The 21,256-nt window shown below is 40.0% G+C and overlaps 1 protein-coding gene across 3 annotated transcripts in view; it reads left to right on the forward strand.

Annotated features, from left to right (window-relative positions):
* The window catches only part of mipol1 (mirror-image polydactyly 1), a 413,171-nt gene that overhangs the window by 290,824 nt on the left and 101,091 nt on the right, over window positions 1-21,256 (forward strand). For all 3 annotated transcript variants that reach the window (XM_072568912.1, XM_072568913.1, XM_072568914.1), the window contains exon 8: window positions 11,804-11,898. In XM_072568912.1, the coding sequence (XP_072425013.1) occupies window positions 11,804-11,898 (95 nt within the window). The remainder of the gene's footprint in view (window positions 1-11,803; window positions 11,899-21,256) is intronic.

The raw sequence follows: 21,256 nt of genomic DNA on the forward strand, positions 1-21,256 counted from the left end.
AAACCTGATTGTAGTACAGTTACACAGCTCTCTGAGCTGGAGGATTGGTTTTCAGATGTTTCATCACCATACTAGGTAACATCATCAGTGAGTCACTGGTGAAGCGCTGGTGTTATGTCCTGCATTCTATTTATGTGTTTAGGTTTCTCAAACCTTGCTAACAGCTCTCCGTGGCAAGGAGTTCCAAAAACTCTCAACACATTGATGGAAGAAATTCCTCCACATTTCACTCTTAAATTGTTACCCCATTATTCTCATTCTGTGCCCTCTGGCCTGTCAAGCCCATTAAGAATCTTATCTATTTCAATTAGATCACCTCTCATTCTTCAAAATTCCAATGAGTAGAATCTCAACCTGTTTAACTTTTGCTCACAAGAAAATTTCTCCACACTGGGGATCTTCCTAGTGAACCTTTGAACTAAAGACTGATGAAATAAAACCCAAAAGAACTGTGGATACTGTAAATCAGAAGCAAAAGCAGAAACTGATTGAAAAACTGAGCTCTGAGGAAGGGACACTCCACCTGTAACATTAACTCTGGTGTCTCTCCACAAATGCTGCCAGACCTGGTGAGCTTTTCCAGCATTTCCATTCTTCTGATGAAATAATGTCTTCCTTTAAATAATCAAAACTCCTCACAGTCCCCCAAATGTGGTCTCATGAACACCTTATACAGTTGCAGTAAGATTTCCAGACTCTTATAATCCAACCCTCTCAAGAGAACGGCCAACATTAAATTAGCTTTGCTATTTATTTACTGTTTCTGTGTGCTAGTTTTCTGTTTTTCTTATACAAATACCTCTGAGTCTCTCTGTATTGCATTGCAATTCATTGGGGGATAGCTTGCCCAGTTACATGGAAAATATGGAAACATTTAAAAAGTGGGGGGGGAGCTCAGCAGAGATTAAAGTTTCCAGAACAACTAATAAGACACAGAGTATGGAAAGAGTCATGAATCTAACTTCAGGCACAGTGGATCAGAGGACAAGTATAGAAAGGGGGCCAGTGAACAGAGGACTAAGTGTGTTGTACTTAAAAGCACACAGTATACAAAACAAAGTCAATGAGCTTGTTGCACAGATTGAAATTGATGAGTAAGATGTTGTGGGTTATATAGAGATGGGGCTATAAGGGGATCAAGGCTGGGAACAAAATATTCAGGGATACATGGTCGACTGAAAAGACAGACAGGTGGGCAGAGTAGTGAGGTTGCCTTGTTAATAAGGAATGAAATTAAATCAGTGGCATAAAGTGATATAAATTCAGACGTTGTACAATCTGAGTGGGTAGCATTGAGGAACTGCAAAGAAAAAAAGCCCTGACGGGATTTGTGTACAGGCCACATAGTAGTAGCTAGGATATGGAGAATAATATAATTCAGGAGTCAGAAAAGGCATGTAAGAAAGGTCCTTTTACAGTAATTATGGGGGACTTCAATATTCAGGTGGACTAGGAAAATTAGCTTGGTAGTGGATCTCAAGAAAAGTAATTGTGGAATATCTACAAGATGTTTTTTTTGGTGCAGCCTTTGGTAGAGCCCACTGGGAAACAGCAACTCTGGATTAATGTGTGCATAATAAGGCAGATTTAACTAGGGAGCTTAAGATGAAAGAACTCTTTACTTGCTATTACACTTGCCTCTATTGGTCAGTGCATTGAGTATAGGATTTAGCATGTCAAGTTGCTGCTATACAGGACATTAGTTAGGCCATTTTTGGAATACTGCATTCAATTCTGGTCTCCCTGCAGTAGGAAAGATGTTGTTAAACTTGAAAGGGTTCAGAAAAGATTTACAAGGATATTGCCAGGCTGAAGGGTTTGAGTAATAGGGAGAGACTGATTAGGCTGGGGCAATTTTCCCTGGAGTGTCAGAGGCTGAGGTTTATAAAATCATGAGGTGCATGGAAAGAGTAAATAACCAAGTCTTTTTCCCAGGGAGGGGAGACCATAAGTAGAGGCCATAGATTTAAGATGAGAGGGGAAAGATTTAAAAGGGACCTAAGGGGCAACATTTTCACTGAGAGGATAGCGTGTGTGTGGATTGAGCTGCCAGTGGTGGTGGTTGAGGCTGATACAATTTCAATTTTTGAAAGGTATCTAGATGGGGATATGAATAAGAAGGGTTTGGAGAGATATGGGCTGCGTGCTGGCAGGTGGGACTAGATTGGGTTGGAATATCTGGTTGGCATGGGTGAGTTGGACCAAAGGGTCTGTTTCCATGCTATTCTATGACTCTATAACACCTAGGGACCAGAGATCATAATGTGATAAAATTCACCATGCAGTGTACAAAGTTAAAAATCACACAACATTAGTTGGTTGTCTACCTGATAAAGGAACAGCACTCCGAAAGCTAGTGTTTCCAATTAAACCTGTTGGATTATAACCTGGTGTTGTGTGATTTTTAACTTTGTACACCCCAGTCCAACCCCGGCATCTCTAAATCATGACCCTGCAATGTGTGTGTGACTAGAGGAATTCTGCAGGGGTCAGCATTCGGACCATAACAATTCATGTTATACATTAGTGATTTGGACGAAGGAAATGAGGACATTGTTGCTAAGTTTGCAGATGATAAAGGAGGTGGAGGGGTAGGTAGTTATGAAAAAGCAAGGTGGCTGCAGAAGAGTTTTGGACGTGCTACCCAAGTGTGTAAAGAAGTGACAAATGGAATAAACTGTGGGAAAGTGTGAGACGATGTGTTTTGGTAGGAAGAATAGAAGTTTGGACTATTTTCTAAATGGAAAGACTTCAGAAATCTGAAGCAATAAAGGACTTGTGAGTCCTAGTTCAAGATTCCCTTAAAGTTAACATGCAGGTTCATTTAGCAATCAGGAGGACAAATGCAATGTTTGCATTCATTTCAAGATGGTGAGAATGCAAGAACAGAGATGAACTGCTGAGGCTTAATAAGGCTCCCATCAGACTGTATTTGGAATATTTTGAGTAGTATTGGGCCCCCTATTTAGGAAAAGAAATGCTGTCATTGGACGCCGTCCGGGGCGTTTTAGGAGGATGAGAAACATTAAATACGATCAAATGACAGACCACACTTGAAGGGCCAAATGGCCTAATTCTACTCCTGTATCTGATGGTGTTATGCCCATCAATAGTCCTAATTGTTTGTATTGTCATTTCTGCTTAAATCTGAGTAACTGGGCAACTCAATTCGTTTTCTGTTTATTTTATACATTTTCTGGAATAGACAAATGTACATGTAAATGCATTTGGCACTTAAACTAGTTTAAATGGGTGTAACTAGGTATAACCAGGAACCATTTCCTATTTTGCACTTGAGCAAAAAATGCAAGAGGTATTACAATTTACATTGAGCAAACCTGACATAAGAAAATAAAAATAAGCATATTAACCACATTTTCAGTCTTCTGAAGAAAGCAGCCGACTGTCAATCTCTCGTGACAGTTGTGAAATTGTTGCAGATGCACACTGGTAGCCAGTGAAGCTCCTTATAGAAAATGTGTGTTGTTGTGTAACAACACAAATCCCTATTTACTACGATGATTTATTTCCCATATGTTGTCAGGCCTAGAATCAGAGCACTTCAAACTGAAATCTTACTTCAGTTCTAAGTTTTTATTAGAAATTTTCACTATTTGGATTTCATTTTTTTTCTCTTTTTCTCCTTCATTCGTGCACCTAATCTGACTCTAATTCACAGTACTTCTTTCTCCATCATTTCTCTGTTTCTTTCTTAATATTTCAAATATACGGTTGAAGAGATGGTGTATCGATCTTGACATTCAACAAAGTCCCAGCTGTCCTGTTGCTTTCACCATACTGTTCCCAACTCTCAAGTCTTCCAATAATTTAAATAGTCAAACATTTTCCAGTTAAAAAGTGAGGGGCAAAGATCTAAATAATGGAGTTTCTTCTGAATAAAATCTGTGCCTTTTTAAAGTCTTTGTTAAGCTGCATTTTTGTAATGATTTCGTGCAATAACACAATTCAAATTGGCTTCCATAGATTACACTTCCCAAGTAGAGTTGTTGTGAACGCACTGATAACAGCCAGTGATTGGTTGTGAAGTTGAACCACTGAACCAGTATCTGAAACAAAATCAGAAATTGCTGGAAAAGCTCAGCAGGTCTGACAGCGTCTCCAAAGAGAAATCAGAGTTAACATTTCAGGTCCAGTGACCATTCCTCAGGACTGTTGAGCAATGTAGCAAAATGTATCAGGTTTATACGTTATAACTGCATCATAAAGCTAGGACAATTCAAACAGCAGTTATTGCTGGGACCTTCTCACAATTATTTCATGCAAATTATCCATGCAGGTTCACTCAATAGTACATATTTAATTTTAATATTCGTGAATGATTTTTGAAAACTCCTCGAAACATATTTAAGCACTGATATGATTTCTATTACTACAGAAAATTGCCACATTAGAAACATTGCCTATCACTACTGTTATAATCTTTCAAACACTGCAATCTTGACCCTGTTACCTAGCTTCTGAAATAAAAAATCCTTAAACATTAGTATTCAAAGATCTTGCATTTTCCAATGCTTCAAAGTATTAAGTGAGGTGTAGAAAGAATAAAATTATGAAAAGATTTTGAAAGATGTAGCAAATTTAAAGAACTCTGTATCAATTAGCATATATTGTGTGAATTTAAAGGCACTGTGTGACTAGGTGAAATATTTAAAATTCTAAAGTTAAAAGACACCACACCCTCAAAAAAAACTAAGTTCCACAGATGCACAGTCATTTTGTGTAAATAATCTTTACCTTTTGGGAGTGGTGAAAAACTGTATCAGGTGTGTGAGATCTTAATGTATAAAGTGGTAGATTAGAGTAGGAAGTTTGTGGCATTGGCCTTACATCACAGGGTTCGCTGAGGTAGGCATAAAGTTTTCTGTCGGCAAAAGATCCCCAGCTTATAATAAGCTAATGTAAGTAGATGCGGTTTTCAATTTTCAGACAAAGGGGAATCAATTTCTGTACTCTTCCATAGAAAATCCAATATGTTAGTTATCAAAAGTGTTTTAATTTCAAAAATATACTTTATTCATAAATATCTTTGAATACATATATAGTTACTGCAACATTTCTGTTGGATCTTTGCACATGTAACAAACAACAAATATTGGAAAATTGGCATTTCCTGCAATTGTGAAACAAAACCCAAGAATTTCTTAATTATGCAGGGCTATATTTACACACCTTTGAGGCATCAAGAGAACCTGGTAACTGAATGGACCAGACACTAACCACACCCTCAACTTCTTCGGAAACTTTCAGTTCCCCAGCCCCCAGTACTTCACCTTCACTATGGAGATGCAGTCCTTCTACATGTCAATTCCACATAATGATGGCCTGCAGTACCTCAGTTTCTTTCTCTCCAATGGACCCATCCAGTCCCCCTCCACCAATACCTTCCTCCACCTCACCAAATTAGTCCTCATCCTCAATAATTTTTCTTTCAATTCTTCCCATTTCTTTCACATCCACAGGGTGTCCATGGGTACTTGCATGGGTGCTAGCTACACCTGCCTCTTTGTTGGCTACTTCGAACAGACCCTCCTCAGTACCTACACAAGTACTGTTCCTCAACTCTTCCACTGTTACATCAATGACTGCATTGGTGCAGCTTCCTGAACCCAGGCTGAACTGGGAGGAGTTCATCAACTTTGCCAACAACATCCCTCATGCTCTCAAATTCACTTGGTCTAATTCAGACACCTCCCTCCACTTTCTTGACCTCTCCTTTTCTACCTCTGGCAACAGTTTACAGACTACATTTACTATAAATCCTCAGGCTTCCATAACTACCTGGACTATACCTCCTCCCACCATGTATCCTGCAAAAACTCAATCCCATTTTCTCAAATCGTCCATCTCTGTTAATTCTGCTCTGACAAGGAGACATTTCGCTCCCAAGCATCCCAGATGTCCACCTGTTTAAACAATGTGCTTTCCCCCACTCTGTCATCCAGACAGCCCTCTACCACACCTCCTCCATTCCCCACTCCACAGTTCTAAACCCTCCCCCCAAACATAATAAAGAAGGGTCCTCCTTATCCTCACTTTCCACCCCTCTGGTCTCCGCATCCAATGTATCAACCTCAAACACTTCCACCACCTCCAATTAGACCCCACCAACTAGACCAAACGTAAACTTAGGGAATGTTTCACTGAGCATCTTAGCCTGACCTTCTAGTCACCGCCCATTTCAATTCCCCTTGCCACTCTCTCTTTAACATGTCCATCCTCGGCCTCCTCTATTGCTACATTGAATCAGACCGCAAATTGGAGGAACAACACCTTATCGTCCGTCTGAGCAGCCTAGAGGTCTAAACGTCGATCTCCAGTTTCAAATAACTGTCTCACCTATCCCCCAATTCCCTTTCCAGCCCCACCTCCTTCCTTCCATTTCACTTACCAACCATTCCTTCCAGCTCGTAGTCAGATTCATCCCTGTCATCGACCAACCAGGTCATACCCACCACCTGTGTTCACCTATTGGTCTCACCATTCCTCCCCTCTGTCCTCCCAAAACCCTCATCCCTCTCTTTATCTGTAGGTCCGCCTATCTCCACCTTCATTCCTGAAGATGGGTTATTCCCAAAACATCGACTTCTCCATCTCCTGATTCTGCCTGGTTTGCTGTGTTCTTCTACCGTCCTGCTTATCTACTCCACATTGTACTTTGGCAGAAAGACATTAAACAGTAGTCTTTTCCAACTGTGTCTTGGCAGTAGCTGGCCCAAGTTTTACTGTGTGCCTCAGCAAGTATTCCTGGACCTTGGAATGTAACAGTCTGCAATAGTCTGTCAAGGTCAACTCTTTGCACTGGAAGATGAATGAATTTCAGGCAGACCAAAGAGCTATTCTTATTTGTTTTTTACTGACTGGTGGACCATATTAGATATTTATAATATATAGGGCTACTGAAACAAATATAATGCCCCTTTCAGTGAGAGTTATATTTTTAAAAGTTGTGCCCTTGAGCAATTGTAAAGGTTGCATTAAGATTTATAAAAAGATTGAACTCTGAGCAATGGTTGACATGCAGACTTCAAGTATGAACAACTTACTTAACTAATTCCTATTGTCAACTGGTTTACAAAGGTAGCAGGTCAGTGAGCTCAGTTGGCTGGATGCCTTATTTGCATTGTAGAGTGATGCCAATCCCACAACAGTGAGGTTATCATGTAGGACTCTCCTTCTCAGCCTTGCCCCTCACCTGAGGAATGATGATCTTTAAGTTAAACCGCCATCAATTGTCTGTCTCTAAAGAGAGAGCAGCCTATGGTCCTCTGGGACAAAGGCGACTTCACCTTTTAACTTGTCTGGTTTACAACACATTACAGGTAAATAATGTACAGGATGTCAGACTTATTGAGAAAAGTATAAGCTAATGTATTGGGCCATGCATAACATTGCAGATAACACAAACAACAGTAATATGATCACCTGACCATTAAACTTTTTTGGTGTTGCTACAGTGATGAAGAACAGAGGATTAACACCGTTACATTGGTTTACTTTCAACCCATTGGCTCTTTCTTTGTGTTTATTCACCATTGTATCACAACAGTTGAAAAGTACTGCCAGTTTAAAACTGTATGAAATACTATTTTAGGTTATCTTATAATTTTTCAGGGAAGGGTCACTTAAAGCTACAAAATGATAAGTTAAACATTTTAGCCGATAAGATATATAGGAGTAGAATTAGGCTATTTAGCCCACTAATGTGCTCCAGAATTTGATCAAGGCTAATATATGTTTCTCAACTCCATTCTTCTACCTTCTCCCCATAACTCTTGTCCCCTACCAATCACGAATCAATGTATCCCTGTCTTAAATACGCTCATGTGTTGGCCTCCGCAGCCTTCTGTGGCAATGAGTTTCACAGATTAACCACTACATTTGGTTGAAGAAGTTCCTTCTCATTTCAGTTCTAAAAGGTTGTCCCTTCACTCTGAAGCTGTGCCCTGAGGTCCTAGTCTGTTCTACTAGTGGAAACATCTTCTCCATATCAACTCTATCCAGGCCTCTCAGTGTTCTGTAAGTTTCAATCAGATGACCCTTCATCCTTCCACTGATCCAGAGTCCTCAACTGATCCTCTGGCAAGCCCTTCACCCCTGAGATCATTCTTGTGAACCTCCTCTGAACTTCCACAATTCCAGAACATTCTTTCTTTGATACAGGGCTAAAACTGCTCTCAATGTTCCAATACAGTCTGTCAAGAGCCTTAAGCAGCCTCAGCAGTACATCTCTGCTCTTGTATTCTAGCCCTGAATGAATGCAAAACACTGCATTTGCCTTCCTAACTGCCAACTGAACCTGTATGTTAATCTTTAGAGAATCCCAAACTCGGAATCCCAAGACCCTTTGTGCTTCAGATTTCCAAAGCCTTCCCATTTAAAAACTAATGTCAGCTTCTATTCTTCTTACCAAAGTGCATAACTACTCACTTTCCCACTTTGGATTCCATCGCCACCTCTTTGCCCACTCTCGTTACCTGTCCAAGTCCTTCTGCAGCCTCCCTGCTTCCTCGGCACTATCTATCTCTCTATGTTTGTGTCATCTGTAAATTTAGCAACAGTGACCTCAGTTCCTTCATCCAGATTGTTTATTAAACATTTCCTGGAAAAGCTAACTAGAGGAGATAAATAGTAATTTTAACAAACGTGAATTTTTGTGATATCTACCAAGGTGGAAATTATTAACAAATTTAAAACAACGTACAACCATCTGTAAGGCTATAAATTTGTTAAACTGCTGACTAAATTATATAACGCAGCTTTTTGCCACCCTGCAACCTAGTTCTTTGTCATATTGACCAGCCTTTCTGTTTTTTCAACTTAGAGTATAGGTAATTATTAGAAGGTAGCTGACTGTTGATACAGTGATATTCAATTGTCCTCCCTCCCAGTTCTTGCAAAAAACAGTAGTTATGCGCATCTGTTTCAAAAGTTGACAATTTGAAGAATCACTTAATTTTTTAAAAATCATCTTAACCTTGAAATACAATATATTCAAATAACAATTTCTTATCAGGCTCTTTGATTTTCAAGTTCAAATAATCACATTCTTTTGAATAATACAGTGGGAAATATTTTTATGCATATTTTTCATCTTTATGATCCACAGATATCTCAATCAGTAATTCATTTGTAGGACAGAAGTCTGTAGTGAATGTAATGTAGGCAAGACTGGAGCTTAAAGTGCTGTATCACATCAGAAATTGCTTCCTTGGAGCACACTGTAAACTATTGTTGGACTAACCTGGCATCGCTGAAACAACATATTTTCCTCCTTCTTGATTGAAGAAGTACCATAGACATTATACCTCCATAACAAATCATGTGATTTTCCAGAATGAGATGGAAATAAACATTGCTGAGTGATAGATAGAAGCTTACACATAAATGACATGTAAAGAGAAGGATTACAGCTCCTGTGTACCTGTATTCTCAATAATTGTTTGGATCATAATGTTTGCAGTGATGGCATTACCATGCACTGCACAATGAGATATTCAGTAGCTTTCAGACTATAAAATCTAATTCATATAAAATAGATAGGAGTCACTCAGAATTCAGTTATTTAATTCAAGAATTTTAGATAAACAGAAATTGCTGGAAAAGCTCAGCAGGTCTGGCAGCATCCTGAGTTCTGAGGAAGGGTAACTCAAACTGGAATGTTAACTCTGATTTTTGTCCACAGATGCTGCCAGACCTGCTGAGCTTTTAGGCATTTTCTGTTTTTGTTTCTGACTTATAGCAACTGCAGCTTTTCCTGTTTTTATAAAGAATTTTAAAGATTGCCCTGAAGCACCCAACATCTTACAAATTTTGCATCTGAAGTGCAGAGTGACATGTGCATCTGTTTTAATATCAGTCTCAATGTATGTTAGAAGGGATCTAGTGGTTTGTAATTCAGTTATACTACCTGGGAGACATATGAGTTGGAAACCTATTGCTATTTGTGTTATATAGCAGTTTTGATGAGAGATACATCTATACTGTGGTGCAGTGGCGGGGGCTGCATGCCTGAAAACTCCAAAACAAGAAAATCAGACAGAAAAGTCACAGAGAATCTTTACAACTAGCCAGGTATTGGACGATGATTGTGGGAGAATCATGTGAGAATTCGATCGAGGCATTTCTCAACTTAGGATTTTCATTTTCATTTTCAGACAGAATTTTGGATGTTGAGATGATATTCTCACTAGGGGGTGGCAAAGTGCCTATTAAGAAGGTCAAGTAAACAGATGCTGCTGCAACTCAAGGGTCACGTGATGCGTGTTAGTCAGTCATCCACTTGAGCAATCATAGTCAGGGGATACATCCACCTACAGTCTGGGGTTTTGTCGATACTTTGAACTATAGGGCCATCACAAGCAATCAAGGGAATTGTGTACCACCAGTCAGGCAGCTGGTGAAACACCAGGGTTTGGTCAATCTATTCTTGGGGATATCTGTCAAAGTTAGTCATTGACTGAGCCTGGTGTTGAGTGTACCCTGCACAAGCTGTGTTTCCTGCCAACATTTGCTGTTGGTATAAATGACCTGCAGCTAGAAAATGCCTGGACCAATACCCAGGTTGGGCAGCATCAGTGTCAGTTTGGTCAAAAGCACAGGTTCCACTTCTGGACGAAGGATGTTGAGGAGGCAAAGTCATCAATCATGCAGTTATGCACTTGCAAAATGCAGGTACACTTCATTTGCAACCATGACATCATGCATGTATAATGCATTCAATGTGAAGATATTCGGGGTTTAAATGCTGGCCACAGGTAATAGCCATCATTTCTTTGAATCTACCATGTTGCATATGGAGATCTCAAAATGACAGATGTTACCAACACCAAATGGGGCGGCATAGTAGCTCAGTGGTTAGCACTGCTGCCTCATAGCACCAGTCACCCGGGTTCAATTCCTACTTTGGGCGACTGTCTGGGTGGAATTTGCACATTCTCCCTATGTCTGCGTGGGTTCCTTCCGGGTGCTCTGATTTTCTCCCACAGTCCAAAGATATGCAGGTCAGGTGAATTGGCCATGCGAAATTGCCCATAGTGTTAGGTGCATTAGTCAGGGGGGAATGGGTCTGGGTGGGTTACTCTTCAGAGGGTCGGTGTGGACTTGTTGGGCCAAATGCCATGTTTTCGTACTGTAGGGAATCTAATCTAATTTAAAAGGGGAGGATTCTGGTCACAATTAACACAGTACTTGTGAGACTTCTAAGGGCACTATGGGCTTCAGAACCAATCCCCTCTACATTTGGACTTCGATTCTAGTGACTGGTCATTTCAAACTTTCAAAGCAATGTCTCATGGATGTACAAGTTGTTCTGGTATAACATGCATTTCGTCAACACGAATTGGCTATAACATTTGAAGAACACAAACTTTCTGCTGAACAGGTGTAATGATTTTTTTCTATATCGATCTTCTACAGCACAATTTTCTCTAGTTTCTTCCCATAGCATGATTTTCTATAGAGGAATGCAACTGTCGCATTATAGCAGAACGACCTGTATGTTTATGTAAGTTTATTTAAGTTTAGCGATAAAACTCTTAATGATTGCATTCTACTTTTAAGTATCTCAATACTTGCAAACTAGGCTATATTTGTTTTAAAAAGTATCCTAAGACCAATTATTACATCCCTTTCTGTTAACTAAGATTCAAGAATAGTAATTTATGATGTCATGGTATATGTAATGCAGCAAACCTTTGAACAGACCCCTTTGAATTTCCAGAAAAAAATAACAGCCATAAAATTGCAGATTATAGTGAAACTCGATAAATCTTATTATTTGCAGACTGAATTACTAACAGTACAGAAAGAAAGGGACAGAGCTTTAGAGCAATGTAAGGAACAAGAGGAAGAAATTCAGACACTGAGACTTTATTACAGGTAAGCTGTATCTGTTTATCATCTTAATTGGATTGTGGTAATCAGGTAACATTTTCCTTCAATTTTATATTTTCTCAATCAAACTGTTTGCAAGTACTGTCATATCTCCACAGGAGAACACCGGCACTCAAACTGAGGCATATTTACTCCAGATTTATTTTTGCAAATATAAATGGGGTATTGTTCACCAGGCTTTCTAGAGAGAGAAATTCAGGATAATATTTTAAAAATTAAGTTTGCATGGCATAGTTCTGATTATGTTCATTTTCTCTGTGCTAGGAAGTACAGGCATTCTTTAGCAGTATTTGTGTTTTTAAGATTATTGATGTTGGTGTACAAAATAGCAATGAACATAACAAAACTGGATATTCACTTTATGCAAGGAAGCATATGGATCTGATTTGTAGACTACTGCTATATTTATCACTTGGTAGTTTGGGCTTCACAAAGATGAAGGTTCACTCATTAAGAGGTTGGCAAACATCTGTGTCATTCAATTCTGAAAAATTTCACATGCTTCAAAGTTTTAAGAACTTTGCAAGTTTGTAATTGGCCTCCACCCTCTTTCTTCACTTTACAACAGTGTTAGTTTTCACACTTCTTTGTAAATGGAAAATCCTTTCCCGGTGGTCTTTGTGTTTAAACTGTAGAACGATCGTAGTTGCTATACAGTTTAGGTCTTGGGGGTCAGTTCAGTTTGTTTCATCGCTGTTTATTATGCTTATGCTGTACATAGTTTCAAAATAAAGGTAAACAATCTTGTATAATGATAAAAGTACTCTGTTAATATCAATTGATGTAAAATTTATACTTCCTTGTTGACTCTATGAATAGAAGAAAATCATTGAATGTAGCAGTCTATGAGCGACAGTCCACTGTTAAGCTGATAAATTAAAATTATAAAGATACAGGTTTTATGAACATAATTAATTCAAATGTGTATTAAATACTTGCCAGTAATCTGTAATTATTTGGTTCTTTTTGTCTATTGATATGTTAGGAGTTTTGTTGTATGTTTATTTTTAATTTATAAAACTGCTGCATAAATGCATAGTCCAATTCCTGAGAAGATCCCGAACTGCTCATCAATAACGACAAATTCTTTGCATCACCTTAGTCATTGTCTCAGCCATTATTAATAATTGTCTTAAATTATAATCCTAGTTCATGTGTTAAACTTAAAAGTAATGCATAAACCTCTAAGGTATTACCATTAATAGAACATGTAATTATTGCTACCACTTAGAAGTGCATTTTTTTTCAAAGCACAAGTGCATTTTAGTGAATGAATGCTGAGAATTTTCCCAAACTGAAGCTTGTTCATTAGGATTCAATATGATTTAACAAATCATAAGCCAGGAAGTAGAATACTGTGCCAGAATCATTTGAAGTGCAACCAGATGAATTAACCATTGCCTTTTTTTCTTCATAAAATTTCTAGCAATATATAATTAGTTTATCTTTCTTACCTTACCTCCTTTCTATCAAATTCACCTGGCAAGAGAGAGATCATGATCAGGAAGATGTTAGCTATAATAAAGTAATGCCAAAATGTCCTGGTCTACATAGAACATTACAGCACCGCCCTTTGGCCCTCAATGTTGCGCTGACCTGTGGAGCCAATCTGAAGCCTATCTATCCTACACTATTCCATTTTCATCCTATGTTGTAAACCCAAACTCTTTCATTCTTATATCATATTTGCTTCAGTTGGTCATCAACTGGCTATGTTGTAAAAACGTCAAGAAAGAAAGTCACCAGATAAAGGACTCTGCAAGCAGACTGAGTATATCAACTTCTAAAAGAATTGCCCAAAACAGTAACACAGAAGCATTGTAAAGAAAATAAAAAGGAGGGAGATATGAATATGGCCGCCAGCAAGAAATTGTGCAACCCTGCTCCCAGCAAGTAGAAAAAGACAAAGAAGGGCTCAGGAGGGAGTAGCGGATGGGAAAGAATGAGACAGCAGACTGCCAAATACCAGCCAAGTCCTCGCCCCTCCTCACGCATCTGAATCTGAGGCAGACAAAACATTAGCAGAATTACGGTTGGGGTGCATCTCGTGAGGAAGTCCAAAAAGAAGATTCCAGCAAGGATCCAAACTATGTCCCAGACCAAAGACAAAAGGCAAGACTTTTCAAGGGAGGCAACTTCAGAAAACGTAGCAAAGCTTGAACAGGCTGGAGGAGGACCTGAGCCCCAAAACATTGCAAACAATAAAGAGGCCAGCACACCTCAGTCGCTAAACAGAGACTACACCCGATTTCAGGAAGTCAGGAACTGCAACACCCTTGAAAGGCAACTGATGTGAGCAAATTCTCTAATGGGACATAGTTCAAATCTCCTCTCTTGCATGAACCAGCAAACAGCCCTGGGTTGTACATTTCTAACAGGACATACCAGGATAATTTTGTTAACCTACTCACAAGTGAAATAGTTTATGTTTCCAGGGATGGAGGAGCAGAAACAAGGACTGGAACTGTAAAAGACAAATGGTATAGTAAAAAAAATGTTTTACAATAGGTGTTAAAATCACCTCCATTAATGTGTATAGCATTAAGACAGTGGTGGGTTTTTTCCTCATAGCAGATGTAATGTACAAAAATCCTTCACTCTGGTTAATTAACGTATACATTCAGCTCAAAACAGTGAGTAGCTGAATGTCCTTGCTGCTGGCTATTACCAGGTTAGTCATTCTGGACAGTGGCTTCAACCGCATTATCAATGTGGCTGGACACTCTGACATGGCTGGATTAGTGGTGCTGGAAGAGCACAGCAGTTCAGGCAGCATCCAACGAGCAGCGAAATCGACGTTTCGGGCAAAAGCCCTTCATCAGGCTTTTGCCCGAAACGTCGATTTCGCTGCTCGTTGGATGCTGCCTGAACTGCTGTGCTCTTCCAGCACCACTAATCCAGTATTTGGTTTTCAGCATCTGCAGTCATTGTTTTTACCTTTACTCTGACATGGCTGACAACAGACTAGGTGGTGTTCTTCTCTGATCGTTGCTTCCTGTTGATTGATTGTCACCTACAAGAAGACCAGAGGACAGAAAATGGGACATGGAAACTGAACTGACCCCAGAAAACATCAAGGAGCTCTAAAGGAATTTCAAAGTTTGGAGAACTGTGAAACCTTTGTCTGACTCATCAGCCTGGAGGAGGAGAAGGAGCAGAATATTGCTCATCTACATAATGGATGTGTTTTCCAGGATGAAGTTGGGGGAGGAAATCCATAATTGCTTACAACTGCTGTACACAAACATCAGTAGTACAGTTTTAATCAATGGATAGCTTTGTGTTTTCCAGTCAAATAAATCTGGATTTAGGTCCTCTCTCTCAAGTCCTGTTCACGTGTTATATACAACCCGTTGCTGAGATCACCAATAAGGATGCAGGCATAAGCATCATGTCTATCACAGATAGCAGAGGCATCCAAATTAAGATCTCCCTATCATACGACATCACTATTTTCTGCTCAGTTCTGCTGTGGTTGTGTAGATTGGTTAGTATCTGCAACCAGTTTGAACTGACCTCCAATTAAGGTAAATCGAGGCAAGCGTAAGGTCATGTTCTTTGGGAACTTGGCCAAATGATCCTTTGTCTCTTTGACTGTCAGGTCGGATTACTTCAGGATGCTGGGGATTTAGTTTAGACAAATCAAGGTATACACTAAAACTATCGCTACTTGCTTATTCCAAATAAACAAAAACTGAGCGTTTGAGAGCGACACTCCCTCTCCATTGAAGTAAGAAACTGCTTGCTAAATATGCATGCTCTCTATGGTTCAGTACGTAGCAAAGGTCTGGGCAATTCTTTGCTGTAGTGCCATGGCTATCACCTGGACGACTAAAATGGACAGTGCTCACAGGGACACTACAGTCTGGCCATATTGCCACAGAATGCTACAATTCGGTGGATCAATTTATACACCTGACACTTTTGGAGATGTTTACACAAAAACATTCCTTTGATCATAAGTTCATCAGGAAGTGGTCAGCACATAACGTCCTGCTGGAAAATGAGATAGGAAATCGTGTCAGATGGTTGTTTAAGGAACCAATCAAAGTCATTTGATAGAATACTTTATTGCCAGAATTTACAAACAAGCACCAAGATGTAACTTGGATGGTGACAAGAAAGGCACTAGTTGTCGGTCCTTACAACAAACCTGAACTTTCATTCTCTTTCATTTTACCTTTGAAGCGATATGGCATGGAAGACTTTTGTGGCAATTTCCTTGAGGAATGTTTGTTTGCAAGTAAGGTCCACAGAAAGATGCAGTGTTTGTTTTTGTTGAGATTCACCCCATAAGCTGTGTGATATAGAACTCTCCGTTATGGCTTGTTCCCAAGGATGCACAGTAAGACAAACAGAAACTGAACTTGGAGGACAATCAGCATCATTAAAACAAAATTGTTCTTTAGTCTTAAAACAGGAAGTTTGAAACTTGCTGACCTGCCATGCAATGAGTTACCCTTGACAGAGTGTTGCAGACCGGCACATTCCATGGTCCAGATTTATGTGCTGTGCACTAAAGCTTCAGCAGAGGTGCAATGGGGAAAGGTCAAGGTATAAGTAAATGCCATAGATTATACAGGGCTGGAAACTGTCGAACCTCTTGGGATGTGTGCCTCACAAAGGATATACATTATAAATTAAGAGTATTGAAGATGTATTGAGGCATTTCAAGTTGAAGCATTTCTAAATTATATCATTTTTACCAGTAATGTTCACATCACATGAACAACTGAACAAAAGATTTCACTTCTTTATATTTGTGGGCACAATATGGGATCAGATGCCAGGAAAAATATATCTGCTATTACATTCTCTGCTGAGATTCTTAACTTTTTTAAAAGAAAACAATGACCCAACAAGATTTCACATTTCAAGAATTTATTGTTTAAAATTGACTAAAAACAGGATTAACAAACCATTCTTTTCATACGGTAATTTATCCTCATTGCTACAGAAACGAATTGTCCTTTTAACTTCTAAAACCCATTTGGAAGTGTCCTTAATACTGTCTCTTAAATAGTCACTCATTTTTCCAGTCCAAAGTGATCTTTTGTGCTTCCAAGGATTTAATTAAATTTCCAGCCAACTAATTCCAACCAAAGCTGTTGAAGGCTTTTCCTGGCGAGTTTCCCCTTGATTTAAGCTAAATGAATCTTCCACTCTCATTTCAACTCCTCACAAATTTGGTCTTTTCAAACTCCCCATGCATTTACTGTGCGATGGAACATAAAGAATTTTGGCTTCCAGGTGGTCCCCCCCTTCCAAATCCTAGCAGACTAACTTGGCTTCAGGGCTATCTCAGACAGCCTTCTCCCCCTCGAAGCTCATCTCTGTGTAATAATTAGCCATACTTAAGACTCAATCCCTTTCTTACCTGTATTGTTGGTACCAACATGGACCACCGCATCTGGCCAATCGCTCTCCCCAGAAGAATGTCTTGCAACCATTCTGTGACATTCTTGACTTCAGTATAGAACATAGAACAATGCAGCGCAGAACAGGTCCTTTGGCCCTCGATGTTGCGCCAACCTGTGAATTATTCTCGGCTAGTCCCCCAAACTATCCCAAAATCATCCATGTGCTTATCTAAGGATTGTTTAAATCTCCCTAATGTGGCTGAGTTGACTACATTAGCAGGCAGGGCATTCCTGACCTTACCACTCTCTGCATAAAGAACTTGCCTCTGACATCTGTCTTAAATCTATCACTCCTCAATTTGTATTTATACCCTCTCGTACAAGCTGACATCATTATCCTAAGAAAAAGTCTTTCACTGTCTACCCTATCTAATCCTCTGATCATCTTGTATGTCTCTATCAAATCTCCCCTTAGCCTTCTTCTTTCCAATGAGAACAGACCCAAGTCTCTCAGCCTGTCCTCATAAGACCTTCCCTCCAGACCAGGCAACATCCTGGTAAATTTTCTCTGCACCTTTTCCAATGCTTCCACATCCTTCCTGTAATGGGGCGACCAAAACTGTACACAATATTCCAAGTGTGGCCACATCAGCGTTTTGTGTAGTTGCAGCATGATATTGCGGTTCCAGAACTCAATCTCTCTACCAATGAAACCTAACACACCGTATGCCTTCTTAACAGCACTATCCACCTGGGTGGTAACTTTCAGGGATCTATGTATATGGACTCCAAGATCCCTCTGCACATCCGCACTACCAAGATTCTTTCCATTGACCCAGTACTCTGCCTTCCTGTTATTCTTCCCAAAGTGCATCACCTCACATTTAGCTGCATTGAACTCCATTTGCCACATCACAGCCCAATTCTGCAATTTATCCAAGTCCCCCTGCAACCTGTAACATTCTTCCAAACTGTCCACTACTCCACCAACTTTAGTGTCGTCTGCAAATTTACTGATCCATCCACCTATGCCTGTGTTTATAAAAATGACAAACAGCAGTGGTCCCAAAACAGATCCTTGTGACACATCACTAGTAACTGGACTCCAGACTGAATATTTTCCATGAAATCAGGGAGGCAACATCCCATCCTGTGGAAGTGCTTGTCTACCCTCCTAACTAATGAATCCTGTAGCGTAACTGCTCTTCCAATTTTCTTCTTTCCCTCCTATACAGACCTTGTAGTTGGAGAAACAACTTTGAGGATCTAGAGTGAGTATCTAGAGTGGAAAATGGATTCTGAAGCAGTGGCCTTTGGAGACTGATGCACGACCTGCCTGGTTCTCTTGGCCATCACCCATTTCTCATCTAAGTAAAAACAATGACTGCAGATGCTGGAAACCAGATTCTGGATTAGTGGTGCTGGAAGAGCACAGCAGTTCAGGCAGCATTCGAGGAGCAGTAAAATCGACGTTTCGGGCAAAAGCCCTTCATCAGGAATACAGGCCACCCTTCAGGCTCTCTGCCTTTATTCCTGATGAAGGGCTTTTGCCCGAAACGTCGATTTTACTGCTCCTCGGATGCTGCCTGAACTGCTGTGCTCTTCCAGCACCACTAATCCAGAACCCATTTCTGCCTGCATTTTGCTCATCTGCAATGCGCCTGCCTCTCTGATCATCCTACTTCGGTAATTTTCATCCTTGCAGATACAATCACAGCCTCAAGCCACCACTTGAGTTTGAAAACATTGTTCTCAATTTTCCATAGCTGGTGATACTTTCTATACAACTATTCATCGAGATGCTGTGAAGTAACCAAAATTCTCCACGTGCCACAGGAGGCTTTCTGCCCTGATATAACATAAGTCTACTTTGTACTTTTGCCTTACAAAGGATAAATAGAATATCTGAGATTAATGGACTTGCATTTGCCTCTGACCTAATTCTTGGATGCACTTTCTCAAAACTCAGCCTTCTCATCATCCCTGCCATGCAGTTTTCCATCTCCTGAAGACTGACAAAGATTTTAAAAAATGCATTCCTCCTTTCCTCATTGAATTCCCTTGCTGACCACACTTGCAGTGATTATGCTGTGTACCAACAGGACTAAACATTTCTTATTGATATTACTGAGATTCAGATGAGTCTTTCAATTATTATATTGGAATTAAGTGGACAGCCTAATGCATGACTGTTTACAACTTGACATTCTCAGCAACTTCCTAGCACTTTGAAGACAGCAAACCATTGTCTCCCACTGTAAATACCTTGTATCTTCTTCGCAGCATAACCACCTGTGAATCCCTTTAATCTCTTAATAGTTATGTCACTCAGGCCCATTGCTAGTTAAGAGTAGGTCACGTGACCTCCTTAAAGATACAGTCCCAAAATGTAACTATCTGATAAAACTTCACAGTTGTAACTCAGCTTTGGAAGAGGATAGCACAGATTCAGGAAAATCATTATATAGAACTTCCAGCACAGAAACAAACCATAGGGTTTAATTGTTCATATTTGCACTTATGATCCAAAGCTGCCAGTGAATTAAAGTTAAGTAAGAAGGACAGCTTACATTAAACGTAAGCTTATAATTTATGGAATACATGCTATGGTTTACAGAGCTTTGGTGGTTCCTGCCCACCAATATGGCTCTGAGATGTGAACTGCCTGAAGGTGCTGGAGCAATACCACCAATGTGGCCTGCACAAGATCCTGCAAATCCGCTGGGAAGAAAGATGCACCAACACCCCAGCATCCTTGACCAGGCCAAAATTCCTCTAGCATTGAGGCGCTGACTACCCTTGATCGGCTGCATCTATATGACCGATACAAGTCTCCCCAAGCAAGTGCTCTACTCCCAGCTCCGAAACAGCAGGCAAGCCCCAGGTGAACAGAAGAAGTGCTTCAGTGATACCCTCAAGGCCTCACTGCAGCATTCCCACAGACAAATAGGAATCACTGGCCCGAGACCATCCAAAGTGTAGAAGGAGCATCTAGGAAGGCATTGAGCACTTCAAGACTTGTTGTCAGGGTGGTCACTGCTTCTTAATTAGTGACCACCACCTGATGAAGAAGCAGCACTTCAAAAGCTAGTGCCTCCAAATAAACCTGTTGGACTATAGCCTGGTGTTGTGTGATTTTTAACTTTGTTCACCTGGCTTCTACTTTGTGTAAATTTTGACTTTGTCCACCCTAGTACAACATTAGCATCTCCAAACCAAGCCAGGTGAAAATAGCATAATGAACACACTGCCACACTGATGCTCCATCCACCCCTTCCCACAACCACCTTCTGCCCCAAGTGGAACAGAGCCTGCGGAAGCCACATCAGTCTGTACAGCCACCAATGGACTCACCCTGAGAGTGGAAGAGTGTCATCCTCATCTGTGTGGTACTGCCAGCATTAATGATGACAAGGTTGCAGATTAATATAATGGAAGTATCTCAAAGGATTTGTTGGAGTTGATACAGAATATCTGTTGCTTCTATTTGAAGAACCTAGAACAGAAGGACACTTTTTTTTAAAAGTATAAAATTAGGGTCCATCAGGAGGTGAAATAGTGAAGCACATTTTTCACACAGGTGTTGGAGCTGAAGGTTGGATATTTGGAACTCCTGCACAAACAAAACAATTAGTTATATTTGTAAAGCAGGGCGATCAAAGTGTTTGAACGAAAGGCAGATAAAAGGTGTTAAAACAATAACACTTTAATTGAATGATGGAATAGATGTAAAGGTCTGAATGGTTTACTTCTGTTTCTAAATTAATATTATCCCCCTATCTGCTAGCTCCCTGCCTAACCTCTGCTTTGAACTGGCTCTTCCTTTCATTTCTGACTCATCCTATGATAAGATTCAAGTGCGGAAATGAATTTCGCAACTTGTTATAGCAGGATATGAACTCTCACACTCCAGGGTTGCTTGATCAGTTCCAAAACCATCTGATGCAATACCTATTAATTACATTGTTGTGTGAGATGAATGA

This window comes from Chiloscyllium punctatum, chromosome 4, assembly GCF_047496795.1.
Source record: "Chiloscyllium punctatum isolate Juve2018m chromosome 4, sChiPun1.3, whole genome shotgun sequence".
NCBI classification, from domain to species: Eukaryota; Metazoa; Chordata; class Chondrichthyes; order Orectolobiformes; family Hemiscylliidae; genus Chiloscyllium; species Chiloscyllium punctatum.